General features: G+C 47.3%; 1 protein-coding gene across 1 annotated transcript in view; it reads left to right on the forward strand.

Moving 5' to 3' along the window:
• UNC79 (unc-79 homolog, NALCN channel complex subunit) overlaps window positions 1-12,918 on the forward strand; it is a 770,017-nt gene that overhangs the window by 352,207 nt on the left and 404,892 nt on the right. Inside the window, exons 29-30 of the mRNA XM_069208227.1 lie at window positions 4,987-5,169; window positions 6,161-6,323. Of these exons, the coding sequence (XP_069064328.1) occupies window positions 4,987-5,169; window positions 6,161-6,323 (346 nt within the window). The remainder of the gene's footprint in view (window positions 1-4,986; window positions 5,170-6,160; window positions 6,324-12,918) is intronic.

The following is a 12,918-nucleotide window of genomic DNA, read 5'->3' on the forward strand; positions in this document are numbered from 1 at the left end:
AAGTAGGTATCTGGGTATGGGGTTGTCCCTAAGGGTTAGTGTGTGCCTAACAGTTGTCCCTCGATATTTACAGGTGATTCTGGTTACCCCAACTTCTAATGGCTACTGACTCCAGTGAGGAATCCCAGGACAAGGACAGAGGAACGTTACAATGAGGCACATGGGCGTACAAGGAGGATTATTGAAAGGACCTTCGGCCTCCTGAAGGCCAGGTTGCGGTGCCTCCATCTGACAGGTGGATCCCTGTACTACTCACCGAAGAAGGTGTGCCAGATCATCGTGGCATGCTATATGTTGCACAACCTGGCCTTAAGACGTCAGGTGCCTTTTCTGCACAAGGATGAGCCTGGAGATGGTCTTGTGGCAGCGGTGGAGCCTGTGGACATTGAGGAAGAGGAGGCAGATGAAGAAGATGTGGACAACAGAACAAACATTATACAGCAGTACTTCCAGTGACACACAGGTAAGAGACTGTAGCTCAACTTTACTTTTCAGTAATGTTTTGGACATTGTACATGGCAGCCTCTTACCCTCTGTCTATGGACACTGACTGTACCCTTTGGATTATCTATTTTCAGATCTGTGTGCCCCATTCTGGCTCCTGCTATAGGTACTGCTGCCCACCAAAGGCCATCCTGTAGTATATTTCACTGAACATATACGTTGCAATGCTTTGATAATGTACTAATAAATTTTTCGAATCATTACACTGACTCCAGTATGGTATTTGTTTCAAGGGTGTTTATTTTTGTGCCAATAAGTATTGGGATATGTGCAAGGGGCTGGGGTGATGGTGGAGGAATGTCCAGTTAGAGTCCAGTCTCTTGGTATCACAAGTGCATTGTCCAATGGGGCATAGGAAGGGGAATAATGGCAGTTCAAGGTGGACAGGGTGACAGAGTGGGACAGATTGGTGACAATCAGGAGAGTCTTATCTCCTGGTGGGGGTCTTGGTAATGTTCTCTGTCTTCTGCCTTGATCGCAGGGACCGTTTGCGGGGTGGTTCTCCTTCTGCAGGGGGTAGGGTGCTGGTGGCCTGTTGGTCCTGTGGTGGTGCCTCCTGTCCACTAGCGCCTGCGGAGGTGGAAGACTGTTCCTCAGTGTGGCTAGTGTCAGGTGCCCTTTGTTGTGCCACTGCCTCCCTCCTGGTCTTGCCCATGTCAGTCAGCACTCCTGCAATGGTGACCAGGATGGTGTAACTTTTTGTTAGGTCCTCCCTGATCCCCAGGTACTGTCCCTCCTGCAGCCGCTGGGTCTCCTGTAACTTGGCCAGTACCTGGCCCATGGTCTCCTGGGAATGGTGGTATGCTCCCATGATGTTTGAAAGTGCCTGGTCGGTTCCCTTGGCCTGTCCTCCCCCTGTCGCACAGCAGTCCTCCCAGCTTCCCTGTTGTCCTGTGCACTGTCCCCTGAACCGTATGCCCACTGCCACTGACCCCAGGTCCCTGATCGTCCTGTGTTTGCGGGGTTGCCTAGGGTCCCTGTAGTGGTGGACACACTGCTGATTGACGTGTCCTGGGGACAGAGGTATGGGCCCGCTGGGTTGGGGCTGTGCTGGTGTTTCCTGAGGAGGAAGCTCTGTGGTGGGTTGGGACTGTGGCAGGGAACCGACTGTCCAGAGGTCCCTGATGGGCCAGGTTGGTCATCCAGATCCAGGCGTGCAGAGCTGCTGTCATCATTGTGTATGTATACATGTGAGTATATTTATAAAGCGCATTCCGGCTCACAAAGAGCATTGAAGCACTAACAAAGGTAAAAACGTCACTACACTCATTAGGAGACCCCAACTCGCAGAAAGAAAAAAAAGCAAGGATTAGTTAGGGAAGAGCCAAGTTTTAATCATTTTTCTACACCGTAGATAACATGTTTCAGCCCTGATGTTTAGAGGGAGGGAATTCCAGCGCTTGGTTGCAGCCACAGTAAAGGCTTTATCACCCCACTTCACTCTATTAGTACGGGGGACATGAAGGTAGTGAGCTGACAATGATCTAAGATGCCTCTTAGGTTTATACCAACCTAATTTAGCGAACAGATATTTTGAACCCTGGCCATGCACAGCTTTGAAAGACAAGCAAAGAGATTTAAAAACAATCCGTTGGGCCACCGGAAGCCAGTGCAGTTGTCTGAGACTACTTCTGACAGAGGTCCAACGTGAGAGATTAAGAACTGCTCTGGCGGCTAAGTTCTGAATCAGTTGCAGCCTATTAAGAAGGCCTTTATCTAGGTTGAGAAGCAAGGCATTGCAATAATCCTCTTTAGACATTACCAAGGCTAAAGTGGCGGCAACTCTCCATTTATGCTGAAGAAAAGAAAAAACTTTCCCTAACATTTTAATCAACCATAAACCAGTTTTAAGCATGTGGTTTACCTGATATTTGAAGGACAGTTGATTATCAAACATAATACCCAGATTTTTGCTGACATTGGAAGGGGTAGGAAGGGGACCACAGTCTGATGGCCACCAGCGTGGATTCCGATATTTAACACCAGATCCAAAACAGAGAATTACAGTCTTGGAAGCATTCAATTTCAACCAGTTGGACCCCATCCAGTTGCTAACCTCCTTCATACAAAGGTTAAAGCGATCCGCCACCTCCTCCCAGTTTTTATTAACCGGAATAATAAGCTGTGTGTCATCTGCATATGAAGTGGGGATAAAGCCAAAAGATCGAACCAAGTTGGCTAGCCGGGCAACATAGATATTAAACAAGGTAGGGCTCAATAAGGAACCCTGTGGAGTTCCACAAGGAAGTAGGTAAGGTGTGGAATCAAAATCACCACATCTTACTGTGGTCCATCTATTAGTTAAAAAGGATTCTAACGAATTGTGGACCTCATTGTGGACCTCTTCGGGGGGGCTGGATGTAGCTGGCACCTCCTGTCCAGTGACGTTGGGTAGGGGTCGTGTTGGGATGCAAATGCATTGTTAATGTATCTGCATGTGCCATCTTGTGCATGGGTGTGTTTCCCTCTATGATTGTGCTTTCCCTGTCGGCTTGGCCTTGTGTGAGTGGTGATTTTGTGGGCTTGGTGATTCTCTCTATTGGGCATGCTGGGGTGATGGGTGCCCATGCAGGTCTGTGATGGGTGTCCATGCTTTGTTGTTGCATGCAGGGATTGGTATTGGAATGGGTGGGTTGTGATAGTGGGGTTTTTGTTAGATGTTTGAGTGATGGGGGTGAGGGTAGGAGTAGGAGTGTGTGATGGCATGCAGGTAGGGTGGGGGGGGATGAAGTAGTTAAGATTTGACTTACCAGAATCCAGTCCTCCTGCTACTCCTGCGAGGCCCTCAGGATGCATGATCTCCAAGACTTGCTCCTTCCATGTTGTTAGTTGTGGGGTAGGAGGTGGGCGTCCACCGCCAGTCCTCTGTACAGCAATCTGGTGTCTTGAAACCACGGAACGCACCTTCCCAAGTAGGTCGTTCCACCTCTTCCTGATGTCATCCCTGGTCCTTGGGTGCTGTCCCACGGCGTTGACCCTGTCTACGATTCTCTGCCATAGCTCCATCTTCCTTGCAATGGACGTCTGCTGCACTTGTGATCTGAATAGCTGTGGCTCTACCCAGGTGATTTCCTCCATCATGACCCCTAGCTCTTCCTCAGAAAACCTGGGGTGTCTTTGGGGTGCCATGGATGTGGTGTAAGTGATATGGGTGAGGATGTGGGGGGTGATGTGGTGTGGTGTATGCTGTGATGTGCGTGAATGGTGTATGGGTGATGGTGTTCTGTGCCTCTGATTGTGTGGGTGCTTCTGGCTTGTCTCTCTCAGTTGGCTATCTTTTTTTTCATTGTAAGGGGTTGTGGGTAATGTGGGTGTGTGTTTTATGGTGGTGTGAGTGTGTGGTGTGTGTATGTGTGCCAGGTGTGTGTATTTTGAATTGTCCAATGTGGTGTAGTTATGTTTGAGTGTGAGTATTTTGAGCGCGGCAGTTTGTACCGCCAATGTTTTACCGCGGTTGAAAGACCGCCACGTTGATTCGTGGGACGTGATACTGTGGGCGTATTCCTATTGGCGTAATGATGTGGGTTTTGCTATTGCCAGTTTATCACTGACCTTTGGTCTGGCGGACTTGTGTGGGTGTCTGTATTGTGGTGGTATTCTATGTGTGGGTCATAATACCCATGGCGGATTACCACCACGCTCATCGTATGTTGGCGCCGTCAGCACGGCGGTAGGTGGCATTTACTGCCAGGGTTGTAAGGAGGGCCATAAACTCCTAAAATCCCTTCAGTGTTTACCAGAATATTCCACTATTGTGAGTGTTTTTTATAAAATCATCTTAATCATCCACATACATTTAGAATGTTTCTAAACTACATCTGTATTACATTTTGTAACATTTCTGCCAGTGTTGTAACAGTCTTGAGTTTTCCACAAAAATAGTCCACTGCTGTACCCTGCTCTTCATGACCCTCAATGTGTAGCATCGAAATGGGTTGTAACTACTAATTATCTTACAATTCAAGGCTTCTATCTCGACTTTTCAGGTCGCCTTGATGTAGTTTCTGTGTCCCACAACTCCCTAGTGCATCAAGGTCAACACATTTCAAACTTGTGATTCCAGGGTCTCCTCAGGACCACAAATGGATTGTACAGAATAGATGAGATAGAGAACAAAGAAAATGAAAATTACATTTTCATTAAAGGCTACATTGTTACGAAACCATGCAGCTGAATCAACTCCATGCCCCTCTGATCACTACAGTAACCTATTCGATGCCAAAAATAAATGTGGTCAGGGTAATGAAGTTTCTTGACTGATGCCAAATTAAGTTACAGAGTCATTCATCAACTAGGTATTTATGATATTTGTTTAAATATATGTAGTCTAACCTGGTTGAGATTATTGGCCCAAACCCTCCTGTTAATATACAAAATTCTACTTAAGACTGGCATGGACTAATCATTTGCATTAAGAGGATGCATCTAGATGGCAGTAATTCAAGATGTCTAATTGTTGACCTCTGTGTTTATGTCTTTCAGGTAATGGACTACAACATCAACCTAGGAAAGCATCTGCTGCCTCTTGTCGTTCAGGTGTTAAAGTATTGCACCTGTCCTCAGCTACGACATCACTTTCAACAGCCGCCTCGATGTTCCCTCTGGTCATTGAAACCTCACATTCGGCAGATGTGGCTAAAGGCCCTACTCGTTATACTTTATAAGGTAGGTTGGCATGCCAGTGTGCTGTATCATTCTGGTATCATTTCAAAGAGATGACATGATTGACATGTTGGCTATTATCCTGAAATATTAACATGCTGAGGCAATTATCCTGAAATATTAACATGCTGAATATGGCTATTGTCCCTAATGACCCCCCTATGGCGACTGAAATCTCGCATTTGGCAGATGTGGCTAATGGCCTTACTTGTTACCCTTCATAAGACAGCTAGGTTTGACAGTGTTTCAATTTGTATATGCAAAGTTATCTTTCGAAGAGTGACTGAGTTCCTCAGGACAAAAAGTCAGAGAACAGTTCAAATAAAGTTGTTAGTTATTGGTTAGAGCACTGTCTAGTTCAGCTGATGGTGACTTTACGAGGGCATGGCCAGATATATTTGGCTAGTGACACTTTTCCTCTTTGAGAAACCCAGTAGAATGAAGAACATTTTGGATGAGATAGATTTTCAAAGCTCATTTTGAAGAGAGCTACAATACTTAACATATTCAGCTCAGAATGAATTTTCCACTCACTATATTGTTATGCATATTATTAGTAACCTACCTTTACATATTTGTTAGACATCAGAACCTTATGCTTGTTTACACATTAAGCAGAGAGTAGAATATATGTTGCACTATAACACAAACCTATATCATATACATAGTAATTGGGTCACAATAAACCAGTAGCAAGTAAAGTGATCATTTGTCAAGTTCCATTTATTATTCAAAGAGGTTATGCATCTGTCTGTTTGGAGTGTTTTGTGTTATTATACATTTTGCCTATATCTTCATCTATTAAGTATGAAGTTGAAAGATTCCCTTGGATTGGAAGCAATATAAAAACTAAAAATAAAAGAAACTGAAGATGAATGTGATGATGCTGGTGGTAAAGTTACCATATTTCATTAGATGTTTAAGGGCTGGCACACCGTGGTTGTTATAAGTTATTTAGCCTTTGTGAATGAATGTTTTTCTTTTTATTGAGCAGTACCCCTATATGGATCCTGAACTCGGCAAGATTATGCTGCACCTGATCTACATCACGGTTAACACCTTGAATGCCCAGTATCATAGTTGCAAACCCCATGCCTCTGCTGGTCCACTCTACAGTGACAATAGCAACATCAGTCGATATAGTGAGAAGGAAAAAGGTATGTACTGATCAATCTTGAATCCACACACTAAAGTTGATAAAGTCCTCATATAGAATTTTAAAGACTAGAAATAAAAGTAAAATGATGGCTTTATGCTATGAACACAGTATGCATTTATGTTTTGCAGCTTACATACATGTATTGGAGGAAACCTTAAGCATCTGAGGAATGTATTTTTCTACACACAGGACTATCTGTAGGAAAGCCACTGTTGATTTGAAGATAATTAGGTCATAACTTGAAAAGCATTTTGTATGCAATAGTTAAATCATTCAGTTCTGAGCAATGCCTGTCCAGTTTTACACTGACTTTTTATTACCTACACTTTTAGTTGAGAGGTCGTGATACATTAACACCCAGATCAGCCACAAGTCTCTTGTGACAGTGGGGTATTTTTAATCCTGTTCCTTAATAACTCATGTGCTCTGTCTGAAATGAAATCTTGCAGAGCCAAATGGTGTTACTTGGTCCGTGGGAAAGGCTCAGATTGACACTCTGTATCTGCACAGTTTGTCTTTGCATAGGGAATCAGCTGGGGCAAACATGTGGGATAAGTGTATGCTGTCACGGACAGAGTACGGCATGGCCATTCATCTGCACACACACATCTGTTCTGATAACCCTATGGTAACCTTATTTGCTCTGTATTAATTGGCACAGAAAATATCCAGAACCATATACAGTAAAGTCACAGCATGTTATGGTGGATGTTAAATATACTGCAATCCAACTTATAAATACTGTTAACTTTCAAGTTTCAAAATTTGAGACACTTTATGCGAAAAAGACATTATTAGTCTCAGTTTATAATCATGAGACACAAGGGCAGATACTGAAGGACACTTAAATGGCGATATGCTAGGATAGTGGATAATTCAGTTTCCTTATTCACCTGCTAGAATTAATATACCTGTTCTTCATCCCATCCATGAGTTCACATGAAAGAATTGCCTCCAGTTACAATCATAGAGTGAACTACTCATCCGTATGGTGAAAGACCCAGAGCATCTCAGTGTGAGATGTCCAGTTACCCAAAAGGTAAGAATGGTTCTATCAGGTGACTTCACTGATGCCACACTTCCTGGGTTGAGGCAAATTAATTACTACTGAGTCTAGAGTTCTTATGTGTGTGATGGGTGGGGTGCTTTCTCCAGTGAGCCAGTTAAACACAATACTCTTGAATACCAAGTGTACCATTTAATATTTGATGTAGTGGGAGCCCTCCTATACACTGGTAGGTCTCCTACTCTGCCAAATCAGTGATTCCCCTGCCTCATATAGAGGTGGGAAAGCACACGTTTATACCAGTATATACTGATGACTTGTCAGTCTGTTTTCCACTTATCCACCTGATCATATTGAAGTCAACATGACCAACTTGGGTGAGGCACTGGTCACAAGATTTCCCTGGCCAGAACCACCATGTGAACCATGACAGTCCCAGGCAGGGAATTTAGCCAATGACCCAGATTTGCAAGGATAGTACTCCCTGAAAGTAAGGGTCCCGTTGTATGATGTCAATTGCAGATAAAACAATATTTTCTGATGGATACAACTACCTGTGGATTCCTCACCTAAAGAATTTTCCCCACGCGCCAGCATTCAACAGAAAGTTTCTTCTAGCTCTGCACGTCGACGATAAATTCACAATTGCCCGACTCCCACATGATGCCGTATGACATAATGCAGGCAATAAGAGGTCCTTGTCGACGTGCAGACGTCATTTCCCTTTTTTCTGTGCCTTCGAGTAATATTTTTTTCTTTGAGGCTACCAGGGAGCTACTGTTTCACTTCGTGTGTAACAATGTCTCAGCTAAGGAAGTCGGGTTTTAAACCCTGTAGGGAGTGCGGAGGTTGAATGTCCGTCACAGACCCACACAAGAATTGTTTGTGGTGTCTGAGCTCTGACCATGAGGTCGATGCATGCGGTTCATGTCAGTGCATGAATCCGAAGGCTCTCAAGGAACAGGAGGCCAAGTTGTTCCTGCCAAGGTCTAAGAAGAAGGAGAACCATCATCGTTGTGAGTCTTCTTCCAAGTCATCGAAATCTCACAGGCGACATCGAGACTCCCGACGCCGGCATGATTCACGGCGCCGGTCAAGTAAGGACCGTTCCCGTTCGAGGTCGCCGTCGGCTCTGTGACACCTCCGCCTCGGACGACTCCTACTTCTCCGATGTCTCCGCTGTCGGTCTTCGAAGTCGATCCTCACCAGGAGCCAGCGCAGACGGAGTTGCCCGAGCCAATGCCGGCTTCGCCTCATGCACCGGCTTCGCAAAGTTATCCAGCGTTCCCGGCGCCAGGCAAAAACCCTGCCGCATTTCTTAATGCAATGTTCAACATCTTTGCCACCATGACTCCAGGAGGTGGTCATTCGGGACCTTCGGGTCCATTGGCCTATGACATGGGTGTTCGACTTCATACAGACCGACGCCCTTCATTCCTTTCCTTCCTTCCGGAAGTGCTGGTTTGGCGCTGGTACCAATGGCGTCGCCTAGAAGACCTGTGATGCCATCGATATCTACTGCCCCGGCACCGATGAGTTCGGCGCAGCTTTCATCTACTCTAAAGAAGCCTACGGCGCCGATGGAACCGGTGTCGGATAAATCCGAAGGTCGACGCCGTCCGAGTTCTTCGCCGTTGACAGATGCCTTATCGACCCCGAGGATTGAATCCAGGCTCCGCTCCAGGAGGGTGGCTCTGAGGCTGCTAGAGGAGAAAGAGTATGAGAAGCAGCTCTTGGAAGAGGGTGAGATTGTGGAGCCACTTGGAGACCTGCAAGGCCTGGACACAGCTAGTGGTTTGGACACTTCCCCAGAGTGGGACTTGGCATCTCCGGGGGAGTACACTGAGGAGGCTGCCTCTTTCCATTCGGTGGTCAGGAAAGCGGCGGATTTTCTTGAACTTCCTCTTCCAGCTGCGGCTGTTAAGACAAACATTCTCACTGAGGTTTCGCATCCTTCTTCAGCTGTGGCAGAGCCGCTTCTTCCATTTAATGAGGCGCTTATTGAACCGATAATGGAGGTGTGGAAGAAGCCTGTGACTTCGACAGCAGTAAATAGGTCTGTGGCGAGGAGGTATCGGGTGGCTTCTGGAGATCCAGCGTTCTTGTCCAGACACCCGACTCCCGGGGAGTTTGGTAGTGCAGGCTTCATGCTCCTCACGCTCTGCTCTGGGATCTTTTCCAGGGGTTCCCGCGGACAGGGAGTCCAAGAGAATGGACCAATCGGCTAAGAAGGCGTTCTCTTCGTGTAGCATGGCCCTCAAGTCAACGAATGCTACCTGTATCCTGGAAAGGTACATTTATGCTCTCATGGACGAGGCCAAGACACACTCTGCATTGCCTCAGGAGGTGCTTAACCTTATGGCGGGCGCTCAGGCTGCGGCAACCCAGGTTATCCAGTCTGGGCTTAACACAGCAGACTCTGTGGCCAGGGCTATGGGCACGTCCATAGCGACAAGACGACATGCCTGGCTACTGTCTTCAGGATTCTCTCCCGATGTGCAGACAACCCTACTCGACCTGCCCTTTGATGGGAATAAACTATCTGGGGCAAAAGCTGACTCTGCCTTGGAGCGGTTCAAGGAGAGTAGGGCCACAGCAAGATCCTTAGGCCTGCAAGCATCCACCTCCACTTCCTTGAGATCGTTTAGGAGGTTTAGGGGGTTTGGGCGTGGCTCTTCCTTTTGAGAGAGATTCCAGGCAGTAGGACAGCAACCTTTGACAGCTCACCCTTATAGATCATTCAGGGGCAGGGGTAGAGTTCGTACTAGAGGGGCCACCCAGCAGCACTCTGCCTCTTCCTCTTCCTCTGGAGGGGTGCAGCAGGGAAAGCAGCCTTAGACCTCCATCACTCCCTTTCCATGCATCGCCTGTAGGGGGAGACTGTCTCAATTTCTTCACATGTGGGAGTCAATACCATCGGACTCCTGGGTCACCGATATTGTGGGGAAAGGTCATACTCTTCCCTTTCGGGAGTTTCCACCTCCCATCCCTCCCCACCCATCTTCTTTTACTATAACAGGAAGTGCTAATCCTTTTGTCGAAAGGTGCAGTAGAGTTAGTTACAGAGCAGGAGAGGGGTCAGGACTGTTATTCAAGATATTTCCTGATCCCCAAAAAGGATGGTTGGTTGAGGCCAATCCTGGACCTGAGGATTTTGAATTGGTTCCACAAGCAGGAGAAGTTCAAAATGCTGACCCTAGCACAGGTTCTTTTGGCGTTGAACGAAGGAGATTGGATGGTGTCTGTCGACTTGCAGGATGCTTACTTTCATATCCCGATCCTCAAGTCGCACAGGAAGTATCTCCGGTTTGTGGTGGGGTCGCAACACTATCAGTTTGTGGTCCTTCCGTTTGGTCTTACTTCGGCAGCTCGAGTCTTCACGAAGGTGATGGCGGTGGTTGCAGCAGAGCTCAGAAGAAGGGGGATAGCAGTATTCCCTTATCTGGACGATTGGTTGATCAAAGCCAAGGCTCCAGAGCTCCTGCGGCGTCACCTGCAGTCAACAACTCAGTTGTTGTTCAATCTGGGCTTTTCGGTGAACGTGCCCAAATCTCACCTGGAGCCCTCTCAGCACCTCCTGTTCATAGGGGAAGTACTGGACACAACATTGAATTGGGCCCTTCCTCCGCCGCAGCGGATTCAGGACATTCAGGCGTTGATTCCAATGTTCCAGAATGGAGCGGTTGTTCAAGTCTGCAAGGTCCTTCGTCTGCTCGGTCTGTTCGCTTCTTGCAATCTGCTGGCCACTCATGCAAGCTGGCACATAAGGGCTCTTCCGTGGTGCATCCGCAGGCAGTGGTTTCAACACAAAGGAGATGTTGAGGAATCGATAAAGATCTCCAGAGATGCTGCAGCGGATCTTCAATGGTGGGCTGCGGACGGCACCCTTTCCCAAGGAAAGCCGTTCTCGCTTCCACCTCTGGTGGTCACAGTGACAAAGGATGCCTCCACTCTAGGGTGGGGTGCTCATCTGGGGGACCTGGAGGTCAAAGGTCAAAGGTCAAAGGTCATTGGTCTCCAGTGGAACCGAGGTTTCACATCAAACTGTTGGAATTGCGGGCGATCTGTCTGGCTCTCGAGGCCTTCCTCCCTTCCCTTCGCGGTCGGTTCAAGTCCTAAAGAACAACACTACCGTGATGTGGTATATAAACAAGCAGGGAGGAGTGGGATCGTATCTTCTCTGCAGAGAAGCTCTACGGCTCTGGTCCCAGGTTCAGGACCATCGGATTTGCTTGGTAGCAAACCATTTGGCCGGAGTTCTGAACGTGCGTGCGGATGGTCTCAACCGATCACGAGTGGCATCTTCATCCAGACCTGGTCCTTTACATCTTCCAGGTGTGGGGGTATCCACAGATAGATCTGTTTGCCACTCTGGAGAACACGCACCGCCCGTCATTCTGCAGCCTCCAGTATCCGGTGCAAGGAGCTTTGGGGGCCGCGTTTCAGATGTCCTGGAAGGGTCATTTGCTTTACGCATTTCCCCCTATACCCTTGATTCCTCGGGTCCTGAGGAAAATCTGCCAAGTCCGGGCCAAAGTCCTCTTAATAGCTCCTGATTGGCCAAGAAGGGTGTGGTATTCGGACCACCTCCAACTCTCTCTGTGCCCTCTGCTCCATCTCCCTTACAGTGCAGACCTCCTCTCGCAGTCGCAGGGGCAGGTTCTACACCCCCACCTCCAGAGCCTGCACCTACATGCCTGGAGATTGAACGGGGCAATCTGAGTACTTTTTCTCTCCCACCTGAGGTGGTGGAAGTTATATTATAGGCCAGGCGACATTCCACCAAATCTAGCTATGCAAGCAGGTGGGTTACATTTGTGATTTGGTGTGGAGAGAATCAAATTGATCCCTTGCATGCCCACTTATCTGACATACTGTCGTTTGCGTTATCCTTGGCACAGAGAGGTTGTGCAGTTGCTACTGTTAAGGGTTATTTATCCACGCTGTCGGCCTTTCTGTGCCTTCCAGACCAACCCTCCTTGTTTAAGTCCCCAATTGTTTTGAGGTTCATTAAAGGTCTCACTAATCACTTTCAGCCCACTCCAGTCGTTATGCCACAGTAGGATCTGAACTTAGTGTTGACCATTCTTATGGGTTCACCGTTTGAACCGATGCATTCTTGTCCCTTGAGGCTTTTGGTTTTAAAAACTGTTTTTCTAGTTGCCATTACATCTGCTAGACGAGTGAGTGAGCTCCAGCCTCTTAGTGTGGAACCCCCCATATACTTCCTTTTACAAGGACAAAGTGGTGTTAAGGACCAAGGCGCCTTTCATTTAGCGCAGTCCATCACTCTTTCTTCCTTCTATCCTCCACCTCATCCATCAAAGGAGGAAGAGAGGCTTCACTGACTTGACCCAAGAAGAGCGTTGAGCTTCTTTGTCGACAGGACGAGGTAGTTCAGACAGGACGATCAGCTCTTCGTCGGTTACGTGGGGAAGAGGAGAGGCAAAGCTGTCCACAAGAGAACGCTTTCCAGGTGGGTCATTCTTTGCATCAAATTGTGTTATTCTTTAGCAAAGAAGGAACCTCCTGTGGGGCTATGAGCCCATTCCACCAGGGCTAAGGCGGCTTCATCGGCCTTAGCTAG

This window comes from Pleurodeles waltl, chromosome 9 (assembly GCF_031143425.1).
Source record: "Pleurodeles waltl isolate 20211129_DDA chromosome 9, aPleWal1.hap1.20221129, whole genome shotgun sequence".
NCBI classification, from domain to species: domain Eukaryota; kingdom Metazoa; phylum Chordata; class Amphibia; order Caudata; family Salamandridae; genus Pleurodeles; species Pleurodeles waltl.